This window comes from Trachurus japonicus, chromosome 5 (genome assembly GCF_045865225.1).
Source record: "Trachurus japonicus isolate A0001 chromosome 5, Traja_1.0".
In the NCBI taxonomy this organism is placed as follows: domain Eukaryota; kingdom Metazoa; phylum Chordata; class Actinopteri; order Carangiformes; family Carangidae; genus Trachurus; species Trachurus japonicus.
Window position 1 is genome coordinate 5,348,922 of NC_140911.1, and position 21,537 is coordinate 5,370,458.

General features: G+C 40.4%; 2 protein-coding genes across 2 annotated transcripts in view; both read left to right on the forward strand.

Annotated features, from left to right (window-relative positions):
• Positions 1-21,537, forward strand: part of LOC146986878 (uncharacterized) — a 45,227-nt gene that overhangs the window by 8,724 nt on the left and 14,966 nt on the right. The window lies entirely within an intron of this gene.
• On the forward strand, positions 10,687-18,577 carry LOC146986880 (uncharacterized). The gene is made up of 8 exons (XM_085777835.1): positions 10,687-10,786; positions 13,682-13,691; positions 15,005-15,040; positions 15,253-15,288; positions 15,779-15,853; positions 18,247-18,363; positions 18,442-18,468; positions 18,544-18,577. Exons 1-8 carry the CDS (start codon positions 10,687-10,689, stop codon positions 18,575-18,577), a joined length of 435 nt encoding a protein of 144 aa, XP_085633961.1.

The following is a 21,537-nucleotide window of genomic DNA, read 5'->3' on the forward strand; positions in this document are numbered from 1 at the left end:
TCGGCTTGAGTCTGGAGATTTTTGCCCAAACATAAACGCTAGACTTACATGAAATCCGTCTTAATCATCACCTATGGGCTCCTAGTTCTGTGTGTGGTGACTGTGTCTGCTCCCCCCTCCCACCCGCTCCCCCGATCCCCACTAACGTTAGCTGTCTCGGATGCTATCGAGTGCTAGCATGTCGTCTCAGCAGCAGCATTCAGTTAGAATAAATAAATACAGTCCAAGTGAACCGCTGGAGCCACGGACTGATTACCGACCATCACTGACAACTAAAGCCTCGACCGGTAACAAGCATGAGGGGCGTTGTGCTGTGCTAGCTCGATGCTAACTTCGACTAGCGGTAGCGGTTAGCATCCGCCGCTAGCTTCGGTTAGCATCCGCCGCTAACAGCCGCTTCTCAGCCGCTTCTCAGCTCACAACAAGCCTCTCGTACTCGGTAAAACAATAGAGGCTCTCGTTATTAATGGTGACGGTGTCTATCGGTCCACGGCTCCAGTGCTTCATCCGGACTGTGTTTTTTTTGGAGTGGACTGCTGCTGCTGCTGCTGCTGCTGCTGCTGCTGCTATCATGGACAGGAGGCTAACGCCCCCAAGGGAGGGGGCCCAGTTTGAATGTTTAGGTTAAAAAATGAAACGAACAAAACTATACATTCAAAAATTAAATTAAAGAAAATGTGGACTGATCGGTTCATTGTAAAACGCTTATTGATGTGAATGTGGTGAATTCTGTATACGTAGCCCCGAGGTAGTTCTTTCGTTCATTTCGTTTTCGTTGTTGTTGCCACCAGGTAGGTAGGTCTGTCGTAAATCTACTTGTGCGCATGCGCTGGTGCAACAACATGATTGGCCTAGTTCAGCTCTGGCAACGCAGGTGATTGGCTGCTGGTGAAAAGGGGCGGGACATGCGCCATCTTTGGCGTCGCAGCTTTCCCCATTCAAAACGGGCAGAGTGGTCTGTCTCCTCATATTAGAACGTCTCTGATGACACCCGACCAAGAAGAACAAAAATCATCATTTAAACAACAGAAATGAACCTGATCTTCGTTTTTGATCCTTTTAATCCACAGAAAACCTTTGCTTTCATCACACTGACGTCATGTTGGTGAATCAGCTGGAGCAAAGAGTCAATAATGGCAAGGCAAGGCAAGGCATCTTTATTTATATAGCGCATTTCATACCAAGGCAACTCAATGTGCTTTACATAAAGACAAAACATAAAAAAAAGAAGCATAAAACAGAATAAAAACAAACAAAACACTAAAAACAGAGTTAAAAGCAAGAGCAAATAAAAGTAAAATAAAAGAAAATAGATAAAGTTTATATAATATCTCACTTTATTACAGTAATTCATTCAGACTGACAGATGTGTGTCAGACAGACCATCAGTGTGTAACTCTGATTGTTGGATGCTCTGGAGGTGATAAACACACCACAGGACATAATATGATTGTTTACTTGCACTCTTCTTGTTTTCTATTCGATTTCTAATTGATTTCTATATAACTATGTATACCTGTTGTGAAGCACATTGAGTCTGCCTTGTGCATGAAATGCGATTTATAAATAAAGTTGAATTGAATTGAATTGAATAATGAAACACTCTGCAGTCACTTTATGAATGAACTAGCCTACATTACATTCATAATGATAAATGAACTGATCCACCTGCACAGAGACGTCACCTGAGTCTGACTGAAGAAACATCACAGTGGCTCAATGCTGCCACCATGTGTGTGTGTGTGTGTGTGTGCCACTGCAACGGTTTCATCTTGGATCAAAGACTGCAACCAAAACTTTATTTATTCATGAACCAACCTGACCCTGAACACACCGTGAAACCTCTGGAGACGTTCAGCAAACAGTAACTCTGACGTGTGTTTCTCATGTGTTTCCAGGTTGTTTAACGTGTGCACTCCTGTTCTTAACTCCCTTCATTGGCTTCCTGTCCTTTATAGAATTGATTTTAAACTTTTATAGTTTGTTTTTAAAGCTCTTAACGGCCTCGACCATCGTATTTATGTGAGCTTTTAACTGTCCGTAATCCCGGTAGAGCTCTGAGGTCAACCAATCAACTTTTGCTGCAAGTGCCCAGGTCAAAATACAAACATTAAGGTGACCAAGTCTTTTCTGTTGCTGCCCCCAGGCTCTGGAACAAACTCCGCGTCGAGATGTGTCTTCTTTCTGACCTGGGCCTCTTCAAATCTAGGCTAAAAACCTATTTATTTAGGATGAGTTTTAATACCCAGTAGTGTGATGACACTTTATCTTATTTTATCTTATTTTAACTTATTTGATTTTGCTGTATTTTATTGCTTTCACTGTTTTTATTGTTTTTAATAGTTTTTTATTTATTCTTCTTTTTTATTAGCACTTTGGTACACTGAAAGGATTGTTGTAAAGGGCTGTATAAATAAAGTACATTTACATTTAACTTCCAGAGAGTGTGTGTGTTTCTGTCTGATTAATGTGCACACGCTGCTGTGGTGACATCTGGACAGTGAACAGTGCAGCCAACCACAGTGACCTGGTGAAGGTCACCGCCTCGCCTGCAGAGGGAGACAAACTACATTATAAATATTCACTCACATCAAACGGGCAGCTACAGAGAGGAAGTTCACACAGATTTGGGGTCTGTAACACACAGGCCCTGAAACATTCAGGAATGAGTGAGACAGGTTTGATTTCTGTTTTGGCACATCTCACTCTCTCTCTCTCTCACTCTCTGTGTCATTCACTTTTTTTTACTCACTCAACTTGATATTTGGCAGAAACTGTCTCTGTGTCCGTCCTCAGGTCCAGGTCCAACCAGCAGAGACAGAGTCCCGCAGGAAGAGAGAGGAAGCTGTTTTGTTGGCAAAGTTTGGAGTGACTGTTATGTTGTGTTAAAACCCTCCTGCTGTCCTCCTGGGTCAAGGAAGGAAGGACCAAAGGGAAAGAAGGAAGGAAGGAAGGATAAAGGGATAGAAAGAAGGAAGGAAGGCAGGAAGGACCAAAGGAAAGAAGAGGGGAAGGAGGGGAGGACAAAGGGAATGATGGGAGGAAAGAAGGAAGGGAAAAAGAAAGGAAAGATAGATGGAGGGAGGGAACAGATTGGGTCAAAAAAGAAGGAAGAAGTAAGGACGAAGGGAAGGGAGGGAGGGAGGCAAAAATGATTGTGGAAAGATGGAAGGGAAAGAAAGATGGAGGGAGGGAACAGACCAGGTCAACTGGATCAAAAGAGGAAGGATGAAGGGAAGGAAGGAAGGAAAGAAAGAAAGAAGGAAGGATGAAGGAAGTGAACAGATTGGGTCAATTTGACCCAGAAGGACAACAGGAGGGTTACAGACTCAGACACTGTAATGACACCAAAGTTATCTGCAGTTATCTGAGGAAATGATCGTATTTTAGCCTAGAAATAAGGTCCAGGTTGTAAAAAAAAAAAAAAAAAACAGCAATTCCCCTTTAATATCACCTCCTGTGTGGGAACTTCTCAGTTAGATGCAGAGACAAACTGACCCGGGGCGTCAACCAGGCCAGTAGGATAATAGGAGACAAACAAATGCAGCTTCAAGTCATGTGTACCGTCTGCAGTGGACAAACAAGAGCATCTCTAAGTTTCCATTTCCATGTTTTCTCACATTCTCTGTTGTAAACTGTTTTCTTGTCTGTAACAACAACTGGGTGAGGGATCCCTCCTCTGTTGCTCACCCTGAGGTTTCTCCTGGTTTTCCCTGTTAAAAGGGTTTTCCATGGAGTTTTTCCTCAGTGGATGTGAGGGTCTAAGGACAGAGGATGTTGTTATGATGCCATGTGAAGCCCTTTGTTAGTTAGTTAGTTAGTTTTTTATTTTCACGGTGTCATACACCAAAGAGGAGCCCAGCCCTCATGGGCTTACAAGACACACCAAAATAAATAAAGAACAATAAACAAAAGAACATCTCCACATACACTAATCCAGGATCTACAGTCATCAGAAAGCACAATCCACAATCAAACATAAAGCACGCCCATGCGCTTTTGGTAAGCTTTCAATACATACTCAGCTAAATAAAACACGTTTTCACTAAACAGATATGCTAGTCTACAGTCATCGGACACAGAAAACAAATCAGGACAGTCCAGGGTCATTTTAAGAAAGAGCTTATGTCTACAGTCATGGTAAAAAGGACAGTAAAACAAAAAATGCATTTCATTTTCTACCTTTTTCTATTCTCTTCTGGGATTGAATGGAAAACTGTTGAGTTTTGAGACCCTTTGAGACAAACTGTTTGTAAAAACGGGCTACTGCAGTGAAGTTAGTTTGAAGTTGGATATTTGACAGACATTCGCTCACTCACTCGCTTCTCAATATTTTAAAAATCCATATAAAATATTAGATGTGTTCAAATGCAATAAAAACAGGTGTGCATCATAGAGGAGGCTTAGCACTACCATCCTGTGTTGATTTTTAGCCAACAGGTCACATGACCTGGGAGTTATTGAGCTATAATGCTCATATTTACGGTATAAAATACATTAAAAATTCATATAAAATATTAAATGTGTTTAAATACAATAAAAACAGGTGCGTCTCATAGAGGAGGCTTAGCCCTACCATCCTGTGTTGATTTTGAGCCAACGGGTCACATGACCTGGGAGTTATTGAGCTATAATGCTCATATTTACTGTATAAAATATATAAAGAATTCATATAAAATAGTAAATGTGTTTAAATGCAATAAAAACAGGTGTGTGTTATAGAGGAGGCTTAGCTCTACCATCCTGTGTTGATTTTTAGCCAACAGGTCAGATGACCTGGGAGTTATTGAGCTATAATGCTCATATTTACGGTATAAAATACATTAAAAATTCATATAAAATATTAAATGTGTTTAAATACAATAAAAACAGGTGTGTCTCATAGAGGAGGCTTAGCCCTACCATCCTGTGTTGATTTTTAGCCAACAGGTCAGATGACCTGGGAGTTATTGAGCTATAATGCTCATATTTACGGTATAAAATACATTAAAAATCCATATAAAATATTACATTTGTTTAAATGCTATAAAAACAGGTGTGTCTCATAGAGGAGGCTTAGCTCTACCATCCTGTGTTGATTTTGAGCCAACGGGTCACATGACCTGGGAGTTATTGAGCTATAATGCTCATATTTACTGTATAAAATATATAAAGAATTCATATAAAATAGTAAATGTGTTTAAATGCAATAAAAACAGGTATGTGTCATAGAGGAGGCTTAGCTCTACCATCCTGTGTTGATTTTTAGCCAACAGGTCAGATGACCTGGGAGTTATTGAGCTATAATGCTCATATTTACGGTATAAAATACATTAAAAATTCATATAAAATATTAAATGTGTTTAAATACAATAAAAACAGGTGTGTCTCATAGAGGAGGCTTAGCCCTACCATCCTGTGTTGATTTTGAGCCAACGGGTCACATGACCTGGGAGTTATTGAGCTATAATGCTCATATTTACGGTATAAAATACATTAAAAATTCATATAAAATATTAAATGTGTTTAAATACAATAAAAACAGGTATGTCTCATAGAGGAGGCTTAGCCCTACCATCCTGTGTTGATTTTGAGCCAACAGGTCACATGACCTGGGAGTTATTGAGCTATAATGCTCATATTTACTGTATAAAATATATAAAGAATTCATATAAAATAGTAAATGTGTTTAAATGCAATAAAAACAGGTGTGTGTCATAGAGGAGGCTTAGCTCTACCATCCTGTGTTGATTTTTAGCCAACAGGTCACATGACCTGGGAGTTATTGAGCTCTAATGCTCATATTTACAGTATAAAATAAATCAAAAATCCATATAAAATATTACATTTGTTTAAATGCAATAAAAACAGGTGCGTGTCATAGAGGAGGCTTAGCTCTACCATCCTGTGTTGATTTTTAGCCAACAGGTCACATGACCTGGGAGTTATTGAGCTATAATGCTCATATTTACGGTATAAAATACATTAAAAATTCATATAAAATATTAAATGTGTTTAAATACAATAAAAACAGGTATGTCTCATAGAGGAGGCTTAGCCCTACCATCCTGTATTGATTTTGAGCCAACAGGTCACATGACCTGGGAGTTATTGAGCTATAATGCTCATATTTACTGTATAAAATATATAAAGAATTCATATAAAATAGTAAATGTGTTTAAATGCAATAAAAACAGGTGTGTGTCATAGAGGAGGCTTAGCTCTACCATCCTGTGTTGATTTTTAGCCAACAGGTCACATGACCTGGGAGTTATTGAGCTATAATGCTCATATTTACTGTATAAAATATATAAAGAATTCATATAAAATAGTAAATGTGTTTAAATGCAATAAAAACAGGTGTGTGTCATAGAGGAGGCTTAGCTCTACCATCCTGTGTTGATTTTGAGTCAACAGGTCACATGACCTGGGAGTTATTGAGCTCTAATGCTCATATTTACAGTATAAAATATATAAAAAATTTAAACAAATGTAATATTTTATATGAATTTTTAATGTATTTTATACAGTAAATATGAGCATTATAGCTCAATAACTCCCAGGTCATGTGACCTGTTGGCTCAAAATCAACACAGGATGGTAGGGCTAAGCCTCCTCTATGACACACACCTGTTTTTATTGCATTTAAACACATTTAATATTTTATATGAATTTTTGATTTATTTTATACTGTAAATATGAGCATTAGAGCTCAATACCTCCCAGGTCATGTGACCTGTTGGCTCAAAATCAACACAGGATGGTAGAGCTAAGCCTCCTCTATGATGCACACTTGTTTTTATTGTATTTAAACGAATGTAATAGGCTATTTTATATGAATTCTTTATGTATTTTATACTGTAAATATGAGCATTATAGCTCAATAACTCCCAGGTCATGTGACCTGTTGGCTCAAAATCAACACAGGATGGTAGGGCTAAGCCTCCTCTATGAGACGCACCTGTTTTTATTGCATTTAAACACATTTCATATTTTATATGAATTTTTAATATATTTTATAGCCTACTGTAATTATGAGCATTAGAGCTCAATAACTCCCAGGTCATGTGACCTGTTGGCTCAAAATCAACACAGGATGGTAGAGCTAAGCCTCCTCTATGAGACACACCTGTTTTTATTGCATTTAAACACATTTCATATTTTATATGAATTTTTAATATATTTTATAGCCTACTGTAATTATGAGCATTAGAGCTCAATAACTCCCAGGTCATGTGACCTGTTGGCTCAAAATCAACACAGGATGGTAGAGCTAAGCCTCCTCTATGATGCACACCTGTTTTTATTGTATTTAAACGAATGTAATAGGCTATTTTATATGAATTCTTTATGTATTTTATACTGTAAATATGAGTGTTATAGCTCAATAACTCCCAGGTCATGTGACCTGTTGGCTAAAAATCAACACAGGGTGGTAGGGCTAAGCCTCCTCTATGACACACACCTGTTTTTATTGCATTTAAACACATTTACTATTTTATATGAATTTTTTATATATTTTATACAGTAAATATGAGCATTATAGCTCAATAACTCCCAGGTCATGTGACCTGTTGGCTCAAAATCAACACAGGATGGTAGGGCTAAGCCTCCTCTATGAGACACACCTGTTTTTATTGTATTTAAACAAATGTAATAGGCTATTTTATATGAATTCTTTATGTATTTTATACTGTAAATATGAGCATTAGAGCTCAATAACTCCCAGGTCATGTGACCTGTTGGCTCAAAATCAACACAGGATGGTAGAGCTAAGCCTCCTCTATGATGCATACCTGTTTTTATTGTATTTAAACGAATGTAATAGGCTATTTTATATGAATTCTTTATGTATTTTATACTGTAAATATGAGCATTATAGCTCAATAACTCCCAGGTCATGTGACCTGTTGGCTAAAAATCAACACAGGGTGGTAGGGCTAAGCCTCCTCTATGACACACACCTGTTTTTATTGCATTTAAACACATTTACTATTTTATATGAATTTTTTATATATTTTATACTGTAAATATGAGCATTATAGCTCAATAACTCTCAGGTCATGTGACCTGTTGGCTCAAAATCAACACAGGATGGTAGAGCTAAGCCTCCTCTATGACACACACCTGTTTTTATTGCATTTAAACACATTTACTATTTTATATTAATTTTTTATATATTTTATACTGTAAATATGAGCATTATAGCTCAATAACTCCCAGGTCATGTGACCTGTTGGCTCAGAATCAACACAGGATGGTAGAGCTAAGCCTCCTCTATGACACACACCTGTTTTTATTGCATTTAAACACATTTACTATTTTATATTAATTTATTATGTATTTTATACTGTAAATATGAGCATTATAGCTCAATAACTCTCAGGTCATGTGACCTGTTGACTCAAAATCAACACAGGATGGTAGAGCTAAGCCTCCTCTATGACACACACCTGTTTTTATTGCATTTAAACACATTTACTATTTTATATGAATTTTTAATGTATTTTATACTGTAATTATGAGCATTATAGCTCAATAACTCTCAGGTCATGTGACCTGTTGACTCAAAATCAACACAGGATGGTAGAGCTAAGCCTCCTCTATGACACACACCTGTTTTTATTGCATTTAAACACATTTACTATTTTATATGAATTTTTAATGTATTTTATACTGTAATTATGAGCATTATAGCTCAATAACTCTCAGGTCATGTGACCTGTTGACTCAAAATCAACACAGGATGGTAGGGCTAAGCCTTCTCTATGAGACACACCTGTTTTTATTGCATTTAAACGAATGTAATATTTTATATGGATTTTTGTTTTATTTTATACTGTAAATATGAGCATTATAGCTCAATAACTCCCGGGTCATGTGACCTGTTGGCTCAAAATCAACACAGGATGGTAGGGCTAAGCCTCCTCTATGACACACACCTGTTTTTATTGCATTTAAACACATTTAATATTTTATATGAATTTTTGATTTATTTTATACTGTAAATATGAGCATTAGAGCTCAATAACTCCCAGGTCATGTGACCTGTTGACTCAAAATCAACACAGGATGGTAGAGCTAAGCCTCCTCTATGACACACACCTGTTTTTATTGCATTTAAACACATTTACTATTTTATATTAATTTATTATGTATTTTATACTGTAAATATGAGCATTATAGCTCAATAACTCTCAGGTCATGTGACCTGTTGACTCAAAATCAACACAGGATGGTAGAGCTAAGCCTCCTCTATGACACACACCTGTTTTTATTGCATTTAAACACATTTACTATTTTATATGAATTTTTAATGTATTTTATACTGTAATTATGAGCATTATAGCTCAATAACTCTCAGGTCATGTGACCTGTTGACTCAAAATCAACACAGGATGGTAGGGCTAAGCCTTCTCTATGAGACACACCTGTTTTTATTGCATTTAAACGAATGTAATATTTTATATGGATTTTTGTTTTATTTTATACTGTAAATATGAGCATTATAGCTCAATAACTCCCAGGTCATGTGACCTGTTGGCTCAAAATCAACACAGGATGGTAGAGCTAAGCCTCCTCTATGACACACACCTGTTTTTATTGCATTTAAACACATTTACTATTTTATATGAATTTTTTATGTATTTTATACTGTAAATATGAGCATTATAGCTCAATAACTCTCAGGTCATGTGACCTGTTGACTCAAAATCAACACAGGATGGTAGAGCTAAGCCTCCTCTATGACACACACCTGTTTTTATTGCATTTAAACACATTTACTATTTTATATGAATTTTTTATGTATTTTATACTGTAAATATGAGTATTAGAGCTCAATAACTCTCAGGTCATGTGACCTGTTGACTCAAAATCAACACAGGATGGTAGGGCTAAGCCTTCTCTATGAGACACACCTGTTTTTATTGCATTTAAACAAATGTAATATTTTATATGAATTTTATATGTATTTTATACTGTAAATATGAGCATTATAGCTCAATAACTCCCAGGTCATGTGACCTGTTGGCTCAAAATCAACACAGGATGGTAGAGCTAAGCCTCCTCTATGGGACACACCTGTTTTTATTGCATTTAAATGAATGTAATATTTTATATGAATTTTTTATGTATTTTATACAGTAAATATGAGCATTAGAGCTCAATAACTCCAAGGTCATGTGACCTGTTGACTCAAAATCAACACAGGATGGTAGAGCTAAGCCTCCTCTATGACACACACCTGTTTTTATTGCATTTAAACAAATGTAATATTTTATATGGATTTTTGATTTATTTTATACCGTAAATATGAGCATTATAGCTCAATAACTCCCAGGTCATCTGACCTGTTGGCTCAAAATCAACACAGGATGGTAGAGCTAAGCCTCCTCTATGGGACACACCTGTTTTTATTGTATTTGAACACATGTTATATTTTCTATGATTTTTTAATCTATTGAGAAGGAGCGAATGTCTGTCAAATATCCAACTTAAAACTAACTTCACTGCAGTAAACGGGCTATACTAATAAAATTGCCTTGCCTTGCCTAAGTGATCTCCAGACTCCATCCTAAATCTGTGAGCCAATCAAACTGCTTAATCTTATATTTTTTTAAATCTCATTTTATCTTATCTTAAATAGCCTACTGTCCCTTTAATCTGGGTCTGTAAATCGGAAAAGCAGTTTGGACCTCTAATGAGATGTATGATGTTGATGAATCCAAGAAAAACTTGACCTTCGACGTGCAGGTTCTTGACGCCAGCGGCCATCGACCAAGCGTCAAGCGTCTGACGAAACGGGGTGAGAGACTGGGAAATGGGAAAAGTTGAGTAAAAACGAAACTAAAGTCTGAGTCTGAGTCTGAGTCTCTCCGTCTGTCCGACGTCCTCTGTCTGTCTGTCTCTTCTTCTTCATCATCCTCGGATCTTGTTTTGTGGTTAATTGTGCAGCAGAGATCGGTTTGTGCAGGTGAGCTCTGACCAGGTGTGGTTGAGGTGACGGTCGGTGCCTGCACCTGTCATATATTGTCGCTCCTGTGCGCGCGCGCGTGTGTGTGTGTGTGTGTGTGTGTGTGTGCGTGCGTGCGTGTGTGTGTGTGTGTGATGTTGGTGCGGTGGCTGCTGCTCTGCGGGCTCCTCTGGCCCCGCGCGCTCAGCTCCGAGGAGGCTTTCGAAATCTGCATCACTGGAATAATCAAGGTGAGTGATGATGATGATGATGATGATGATGATGATGATGATGATGATGATGATGATGATGATAATGGAGGAGAGTGAGTGAATCAAGGTCAGAATTATGATAAAAATGATGATAAAATAAAATCATTCTGATCAGCTGTGCCTGCGTGGGTGTGTGTGTGCGTGCGTGTGTGTGTGTGCGTGTAGAAATCGATACAAGCTGTGTTTTGTCTTGTGTTTAGTCTTGAGCAGGAAATACCTCAGAGCAGTCTGCAGCAGCTGGACCATGTCAGTCTGCTTCAACAAGCAGAACACAAGAACTAAACTCTCTCTGTCTGTCTCAGCCCCCCCAACGACTGTTCCTCCTTTATTTTCTCATTATTCGTGCAGCTCATTCCCCGTGATTATGATTCTTAAACTCCTACACATATTTTTCCAACTTGGGAAATCCCGTGGGAAAGTCCAACTAAGTGTCTAATTAATTTGTTGGAAAAGTCGACTGATGGTTAGCAGCAAGAAGGTTTTCTCTCTCTCTCTCAGCCCCTCCCCTCTCTGCTCCTCCTTTATTTTATTTTTTCATCACTTGTGACTTGTCACTGCTGTTAAAGGGATAGTTCAATATTTTTGGCAAATTGGCCCATTGCCATGATTCCTATAGTCATAGCAGTAGGTTCGTTACCTTTAATTGTCGGTGCAAGCTGTTTTTAGAACGGCGGAGCAGAGCCGTGAGCTGCTCAGAGCTACGCTACGGAGGCTCATTATGGGATTTCTTGGTTTCCCTCATCAAACTCATCAAATACACAATCCAACAACTCCACAACGCTCTGGTGGACAAGTTGTGACCTGCACATTCACCACGCTATGAGACAACGTTACCAGACCGAGTTGTTTTAGAGGGAAATTCATGCACAAAATGTTGAACTATCCCTTTAAACTCCTACGCATCTTTTTCCAACTTGAGAAATCCCGTGGGGAAGTCCAACTAAGTGTCTCATAAAGTTGTTGCTGGTGGTTTTCTCTCTCTCTCTCAGCCCCTCCCCTCTCTGTTCCTCCTATCTTTTATTTTTTCATCACTTGTGCAGTCGACTCCTCCTTATTACTGCTGCTGGTTAAAGGACAATTCCGGGCAATTTCAACTCAGGCTGTATGTTCCTAACATTTTAGGTCTAAAAGAAGGAATCTGAAGATGTTCAGTAATGTCTCCTGTTTTGCGGTAGTTGTGTCTGTCCCCGCATCGCCACGGCAGCGATGAATGGGAGCGGATTGAAGTTCTGCTGCTTAGGCTGTTTACATCCCTCAAAGCCACAGACAGCGTCAGATGGAGACTCAAACATGAACCCAGAAGTTTATTTACTTCAAGCAAGCCGACATGTTTGTAAAACTAGATCTAATTCAAAGTCTGGCGGAGTGGAGACCCAAGTTGACCCTCGGTGTGTTCAGGTGCAGTGGGAAGCTCCCGTTTGTGTCATAAACAATATCAACTCTGGACTTGCTTGAAGTAAATAAACTTCTGGGTGCATGTTTGAGTCGCCACCTGACGCTGTCTGTGGCTTTGAGGGATGGAAACAGCCTAAGCAGCAGAACTTCAATCCGCTCCCATTCATCGCTGCCGTGGCGACGCGGGGACAGACACAACTACCGCAAAACAGGAGCAATTAAACTGAAAATCTTCAGATTCCTTCTTTTGGACCTAAAATGTTAGGAAAATACAGCCCCGGGTTGAATTTGCCCGGAATTGTCCTTTAAACTCATATGCAACATTATCAAACTTGTTGTATCATGTTTCCAGTCCAGTGGTTGGCAGCAAGAATGTTCTGGGTTTGATTCCTGCACTTCAAGTTGATTCAAGACTTTAAATTGTCTGTAGGTGTGAATGTGAGTGTGTGACAGACAGGTGAACGCTCAGCTGTGATTGGCTGCCTCCTCTCTGCAGGCCACCGTCACTTTGCTGACGGAAGGGGTGACTGTGAGCGCTGCAATCTAGAATCTGAACACTAGATGTCACGGTTTTCACACCATTTTACACACTGAACCTTTAAAGGCAAAAAGCCAAAACAATATAGCCTACTTAAAAACAAACACTCTGTTCATGAGCTCTAGTCTAAACTCCACCTGTAACTCTACTGGACGTGCTGCAGAGGACAATGTGGACATGGAAAGACTCAATCTGTTACACAGTTGTTTCCAAACTGGACTCACAATATTCACCACAACAATGAGTGAAAACAACTACACAACTGACGGTTCAGACAAAGAGTCTGAAGATCTGCTTCTTCACTCTGCTCTTTGGTTTAGACTTTGTACAAATGCTTCATGTCACAGTGAGATTAAACCATCTCTGCTGTCTGCTGGTCTGTTTGAACAGGGTTTACCACCAGGACCTCCAGGGCTACCTGTGAGTGCACACACACACACACACACACACACACACACACACACACACACACACACACACACACACCTTCTTCCACACCTCAGTGTGATAACTCTGTTTATCATCGTCCTTGTTGTGTTTCAGGGTATAGCAGGTGAAGATGGAAAACCTGGACTTCCTGGGGTGAAGGTAACTCCTCACTGCGTTCATGCTGCAAGCCTTAAAGGGATAGTTCAACATTTTGGCAAATTGGCCCATTGCCATAATCGCTATAGTCATAGCAGTAGGTTCGTTACCTTTACCAGAGTTGTTTTAGAGGTAAATAGCTTGCACCGACAATTAAAGGTAACGAACCTACTGCTATGACTATAGGGATTATGGCAATGGGCCAATTTGCCAAAATGTTGAACTATCCCTTTAATGCTCAATTCAGACTTTTTGCTCAGGTCCAATTTTTTGTTTGTCTGTTCACATCACCATCTAAAATGTGGCCTGTATCAGATTCCAGTGTGAACGGTTTGCGGTTGACTGACCCGCATGTGCAAAAGAACAATAACAACGGCGCCGGACGCAGCAGCTGTTGTACAGGAAACAGAGGGAAAGTTCAAGGTTCAAGGTTTTTATTTGTGTCCCCGTAGGGCAATTATTGTTGCAGCAAGTAAAAAGAACACAGATACAAGACACACAGTTAAAAAAGGGGGGGGGTAAAATACAGTGTGTTGAAACAACAACAGTGGCACGACTAAAAGAGCCCAATAAATGACCGAAAAAGTGCATCAGTGCGTATCCTCCATATCTACATCATCATCAACATCACAAGAAACAAGAAACAGAGAACAGAGCCACAGAATATCAGTCAAACAGTCAGGGACGACTCCTGCCCTGTACAGAATTCAAAAGGGAGATGGCTGTAGGGATCAAGGAGTGCTTGTACCTGTTATTTTTTATACGAGGAAGTCTGAATCGGGAGCCGGAAGGCAAGAGCTGGAATTCAGAGTGTAAGGGATGGGAGCTATCAGAAAGAATGGCATTAGCCTTCCTAATTATCTGCCTATTGAACAGATCTGTAAGTGTACACTGTTGGACTCCCAAAATCTTGCTGCTTGTTTTTATCACTCTGCTCAGGGAATGAGTATTTGATCTGATTTGATCTGAACGTAGCCTGAGACTTCTCCTGCATCCCGAATATAATAAACTCTCATTTTATCATAGTTTGTATATTTTGTGATTGAACTGACATGTTTTGATATTAATTCTGTTAATTGATAGTATGAATATAACAAAGTGTGTGTTTTTCTCTGACTCTGTCTCTAATTGATGATGGACTTGACGTCGTCTTTCCTGTGAATCACGTTTACTGATGTAGAGCAGTCAGACATTAGTTTCAGGTCCTGCTGTATAATGACTGTCTCTAAAGCATTAGTTTGTTTCTGTACATCCCATAATGCATTTTGCTTTAACTTACAGGGAGAGGATGGAGTGCCAGGTGAAGATGGGGGAAAGGTTTGTGTCTGTGAGGATGAGTTTCAGGCGATGATCCTGTAAAGTGCAGCATGTTAACAACATATTGGCAAAGTGATTGTTCATTCTTCAGAATAGACACTTAGTTTGATAAAAAAAGAAAGAACCAGCCTCATTTTAAGTAAATTATTAGAGAATTGATTTAGCTCATCTTGCCTGTATTTGGACTCTGACAGTGTTTTTCTAATCCACAGGGCGACAAAGGAGAACCAGGAGCACCTGGAGAAGATGTTAGTTTTACTAAATCCCCTTGTTCCCCATGTTCGTTTAATGTGTTCTCATTAGACTGTTACTGCTTCCTATATTGGTCCTGACTCCATTGGCTCATTATTAACTTATTTCCACTTGACTTATTACTGTACAACACATCAGCTTTCCTTCTGTCTTTTCTTTAAATCACTTTCCCTCTCTAATGTGTATTTATCAGCTGCAGTGCTGACATTGGTATCAAAATAGTGCTGAGAAGCAGCTGCTTAAATCCAGCAGCCTGCAGTGATCAAGCTCAGTCTTTAAGGATGAGCCACTTGTGAGAGGAATCCAGAGGAGTGCCAAATGTCAGCACGCTGTTTTCATGTGCAAATTCCTATTAATTACCAGTAGAACATCAGTGGAGGGGTGGCAGTGGCCACCTGCTGTGATTAATAGTTCTGCCTCTACTATAGAGCAGGAGGAAGTCACCCTGTGCAGAGAGTCTCAGTAGTGTGACTGCATGTTTTCCAGGGGAAGAGAGGAGACCGGGGCATCGCTGGACTTCCAGGACCACCTGGACCACCAGGCAGCGGTGCTTCTGGACAGGTTCATGTTGATTTTGTTTATTACATTCTTTAGAGGATAATTACCGTTTTTTACAATCTGGACCTTATTAGGGCCACGGGCCATCGCACCGGGCACTGGCCCCTACAGCTATGAAATAGCTGCAGGGATTGGCCCCTACAGCTATGAAATAGCTGCAGGGACCAGTGCCCGGGCGATTTTCGGTTCGCTACAAATTATATATCAAAACGTGCGTCTTGATCGGGATCGGTGTGCTATTACTTTTCTCAACAGTTTATGAATTTTTTGCGACGTAAGTGGCGAAACACTGCGCAAAATTTTGCATTGATGTCAATGGGACAGGCGGGAAAAAAAGAGCGAAAAAGATCAATCATTGGAGTTATTCAAACGTCTACTGCTCAGGCATACTTTCACCTAGAGACTTCATTTGAACTTTAAACAGTAGACACAAATCTTGTGTATTGGTGTATTACTCCTCGTTTTGATAGGTCATATAGTTTTTGATCAATCCCTGATCAATGACCATGATCATTTTTGGAGAAATTATGAGATTATAATGGGTGTATATTGCACGGAATGTTTGTGTCAGAGTGGGTGACATCATCAGTTAGAGTGGGAGAGAGCCCAGAAAAATTCCTGAATTTTTCTCTTTCCACACTCGGCCCGGCCACAATTTACACTCTACACACATGGTTTTTCAAAATGTGTAAGACAAACTTGTTCTGTTTCTCACCATGTGTTCAAAATATCAGAGAGACTTACAGAATTTGAATTATCAGCCTCTAAGTGCGGCCACGTCTGTCTCTGCTCCTCATTGACTCCAATACAAAGATTTTCTGAGAGAAGCAGAACGGACCGATGTTTTAAAACTGCCAGTGTCTCCAAAATATTTACTGTAGAAACACCAAATCGTACCAAATTGTTCAGTAAGTCCTTAGAGCAACGTTGATCTGTGTTTTGTTCTGATAGTAGTTACCGTTTTGTCATGCTAAGCCTTTTGCGAGACCAGTGCAGAGGCAGAAAATCGCTCTTTTTCTCAACGTTTCTGTCTGTCTCAGCCTGGGGGGCCCCTATCGTCATTGGCAACCACCTCAAGTTGCCGTGGTAACGTCTGATTCTCAGGCCAGAGCTCGTTAACTTCATAAACAATCAACCTGGCGCTCGTTTAAATGTTTATAAACACAGACACACACTAAATCAGACTGACACAGGATGCAGCTCATAACATGTGTCAAGTCAGTCACACACACACTCTAGAACCAGCTTCATGTGATTACAATTACAGACACACACACACAGACAGACACAAACAAACACCAACACACAGGTAACTTCATGTGATTACAGTTACAGACACACACACACATCAAAAAACACAGGTAACATACACATGCGTGCGTATGTGCGCACTCCTCTCCCACACGCCAACACACACAAACACACACAGGTAACTTTATGTGATTACACACACACACACACAGGTAACCTAATGTGGTTACAGCTCCTCCATATCAGTGCTGATAGATGATCATGTGTCTGTCTGATCAGCTCTGTCTTGACCTTAAGATCGTGGGTTTGATTCCCATGTTGACAGAGATGGCAAAACCGGCCATAGCTCCCGTGGCCCTCTCAAAATTTCCCAGAGGAAATTTTCTAGTTTCTATCATAAAATACGATCATTTACTCACCACTGTACACGGGGCAGCGCAATGCAGCCTCTAAATAACACATTATCCGTCGCGAAACTCATTCATTTCACCAATATTTAGTTCTGATAGGCTAGTGCTATTCCCCTCTGAGTCCAGGGTTAGCTGTTATCAACATCCGGGGTCTGTAGGTTGACCTACTGACCTCTGACCTGGATGATGTCATCTCCGACCGCGGTGCGGCTTGTTGCTACCACTAATGTTTCGGTTCGTTTCTGCGTGTTTCCGACTTGTCAGAACAAAATGAGCATCTGGATGAAGTTCAGCTTCCACAGGCTTCCTCTCCTCATCCTGGACTCACTAAAGCTCCGGCTAGTTGAGATAAAAATGGACCCGAATGCCGAAGCGGAATCATTATTATCAGAATGAGCCGGCCCGCGCGGCGCTCAGAGATGACATCATCCAGGTCAGAGGTCAGTAGGTCAACCTACAGACCCCAGATGTTGATAACAGCTAACCCCGGACTCAGAGGGGAATAGCACTAGCCTATTAGAACTAAATATTGGTGAAATTAACGAGTTTCGCAGCGGATCATGTGTTATTTAGAGGCTGCGTTGCTCTGCCCCATGTACTCACATTATATGGATATACGCGGCTTTCAGATGGATCTAATTTCTGTCTTCATCTGTGTCTGTCTGCTGCAGCATCCCTCACTACAGTCTGGTCTGACCATCCATCATTGTCTTTTCATCTACTGGTGAACTCCAGGTTGCTCGTGGCGCTCAGGGAGCCAAGGGACCAAAAGGGCCACGAGGGGAGCGAGGACCAGCGGGGCCCCAGGGGGCTCCTGGGAAACTGGGGAAGGTTGGAAAACATGGAGATAAGGTGAAGGACGGAGAAGAGTGTGAACAAATTCTCCTGGGCTCAGTGTGACTGTGCTAACATCATGTCTGTGTGTCTCAGGGTGACAAAGGAGACCAAGGAAAAGATGTAAGTGCTCATGTTGTATTGATGAAGTCGACACTCGTCTCTACTGTCCACTGAGGATTTGTGTGTTTGTGTCAGGGAGACACTGGTCCAAGAGGAGAGGCCGGACTGAAGGGTCAGATGGTAAACTGCTCTTCATCCTTGTGATATAATATTCATGAAATATAACAAAGAATATGGAGTTAAAAGACATTTGTTTGTGTTTGTACTTGAGGGAGAACCAGGTGCGTCTGGGGACAGAGGTCCTCCAGGGGGCGCAGGAGAGCCTGGTGCAGCAGGACCTGAAGGAAAACAGGTCAGATTTACATAAACAAGTCACAACAAATAACATGTTCACATTATTATCCATCATGTAATGTGTTTCATAATGTGTCCTGAAGGGACCTGTGGGACCTCAAGGTGATAAAGGAGACACAGGAGAAAAAGGACGTGATGGCTCGTCGGTGAGCTGCCTCTCTCTCATTTAGAACATTTCAATCATCACAAATCTTCATAATTTGTTCTTTGTATTTTGACATTTTGGGAAATACAGCTATTTACTTTTAAATGAAAAGATTAACAACACACTTCTGTGCATTAAATATTAAGACACATTGAGCAGATGGTTCAGAGGAAACATTGAAAGTGATGGAAGCTTTAACCTGCCAGCTCTCCTGAAGCTCAGGAACTACAACACTTCAACATCTGCTGCTCCGGCATACTTTCACCTAGAGACTTCATTTAAACTTTAAAATGTGGACAAAAGTCTCATCTACTGATCTGGTTTCCCACATTTTGATAGATTTTATAGTTTTTGATGAATCGCTGTTCAATGACCATGATCATTTTTGGAGAAATTATGAGATTTTAATGGGTGTGTATTGCACAGAATGTTCGCGCTAGAGTGGATGACATCATCGCTTAGAGTGGGAGAAGTTGTCAGAAACTGTCTGAAACTTTTCTCTTTTGACACTGCTCACGGCCACAGTTTACACTCTACACGCATGATTTTTTCCACAGTTGTAGACAAACTTGTCCTCTCTCTAACAATATGCTCAACAAAACAGAGAGACTTACAGAAATTAAACTGCGAGCCTCTCAGTGAGGCCAGCTCCCTCCCTGCTTCCCATTGACTCCGATACAAAAATTTGGAGCACACACACACACAAGTATTTGCCAAAATGTCAACTGTTGCTTTAGTGTTTTACTCAGACTCTGATGACTTCGTGCAAAAATCTGCACAAAATCCACAAAAATATGTGATTTGTTATTTCAGGGAAATGCTGTTAATGTTGTGTAGTGAGTCTCAGGTCCTTCTCAGTGTCATGATGTGATGTGTTCCTCAGGGTATTGTTGGATCTGCAGGCCAACCAGGCCTGAAGGGGGAGCAGGGAGACAGTGGTCCTCCAGGAAAGGTGAGAACCTGCTGAATCTGTGGAGGAGCCTCAGGTGAAGAGGACTCCTGTGGTTGTTTGTGTTTGATTTATTCCAAGACAGAGAATGACTTCCTGTCTGAAGGAGTGAAAACAAGTGTGGGGGAAAAGTAGGAGAGAGCAAACTGAAGTGTAGGCAGGAGGAGGCGCTTTGACACACAGAGAGAAAAAAAGAGGTGAAAAACTGAAGATGTTGGAGAAAGAACAAAACTCTGAGAATCTAATTCAAGGTAAAAGAAATGAGTGTCAGATCATGTGGATGGGATCGTGGATGGAGCCGAGTGAGGAGACTCTGATGGTTCAGGTGTTTGTGTGGTGGAGTCTGTCACAGTCGACACAGAGGAACAACTGTGTGTTACTGTCTAACCACTGTTTGACCTAGAAGCATTTTCATCAAGGACAATAAAACTGAATGATGAGAAGCTCCACCTCTGAACAACCTTCACACTGATGCAGATACTTTCACCTGCCAGTTGTGTGAGTTGGAGCGACTCCAGACATCGGATCATAAACCTGTGTCTTTTCTTTCCTGTGAAAAGTCAAACTTATTCATCTAACTCTAAACACAGCACTGATCACAACACTGAGTCCTCTGACAACTTATTTATTTTCAATCTGTCATTGGGACTACAGACACTAAAACTTAAACCTCTGATCCATGACTTACAACACTTTTATTTATCTGTTTTTCTGCACCTGTTCAGGCAGTGACTGGATCACCTGGACCCAAAGGAGACCAGGTGAGTCACTGTAAATGTCATTAACATGGATGAAGATACATACAGTTAACCTTGTTCCATGATGATGAAGTGTGGCAGTGATTGTTGGAATAACAAACTTTAAAACTTTGTCTCAAGTTCTTTTTGTCTTTTTTGTTCCATTTGTTTCCAGGGGACACCAGGATCTCTAGGGTCAAAAGGAGATAAGGTGAACTTTACTGTGTGTTTTATGAGATTCAACAAAAGTTATGTGACACTCATGACCAATGTGTGTTGCAGGGAGACAGGGGTGTGGGAGAGGCAGGTCCTCGTGGTGAGGCTGGGTCTCAAGGTCCAAGAGTAAGTCACAGTAGATGATGATTTAATGTATTTACCTCTGTAATTAATAAGAGTTTGACCTTTGGCCTGTGTGCTTTCAATACAGGGGGAACCAGGTCCTTCTGGTTTAGCTGGTCCTACAGGGCTACAGGGGAAGACTGGTGATACTGGGCAGACTGGTCCAAGAGGAGAACCTGGACCCAGAGGACCTGGAGGAACACAGGGGGAGAAGGTCAGTTCTTTGTTCACTTAAAGGATAATTACCTTTTTTTTTACAATCTGGACCTTATTTCTAGCATAAAATACGATCATTTACTCACCCAGATAACTTTGGTGTCATTACAAGTCGTTCTGACGAAATTAGCTCCAGTTGAGAGCCGCGTATATCCGTATAATGCAAGAACACGGGGCACGCAACGCAGCCTCTAAATAACACATTATCCACTGCAAAGCTCGTTAATTTCACCAGTATTTAGTTATGATAGGCTAGTGCTATTCCCCTCTGAGTAGCTGTTATCAACATCCGGGGTCTGTAGGTTGACCTACTGACCTCTGACCTGGATGATGTCATCTCTGAGCGCCGCACGGCTCATTCTGATAATAATCATTCTGCTTCGGCATTC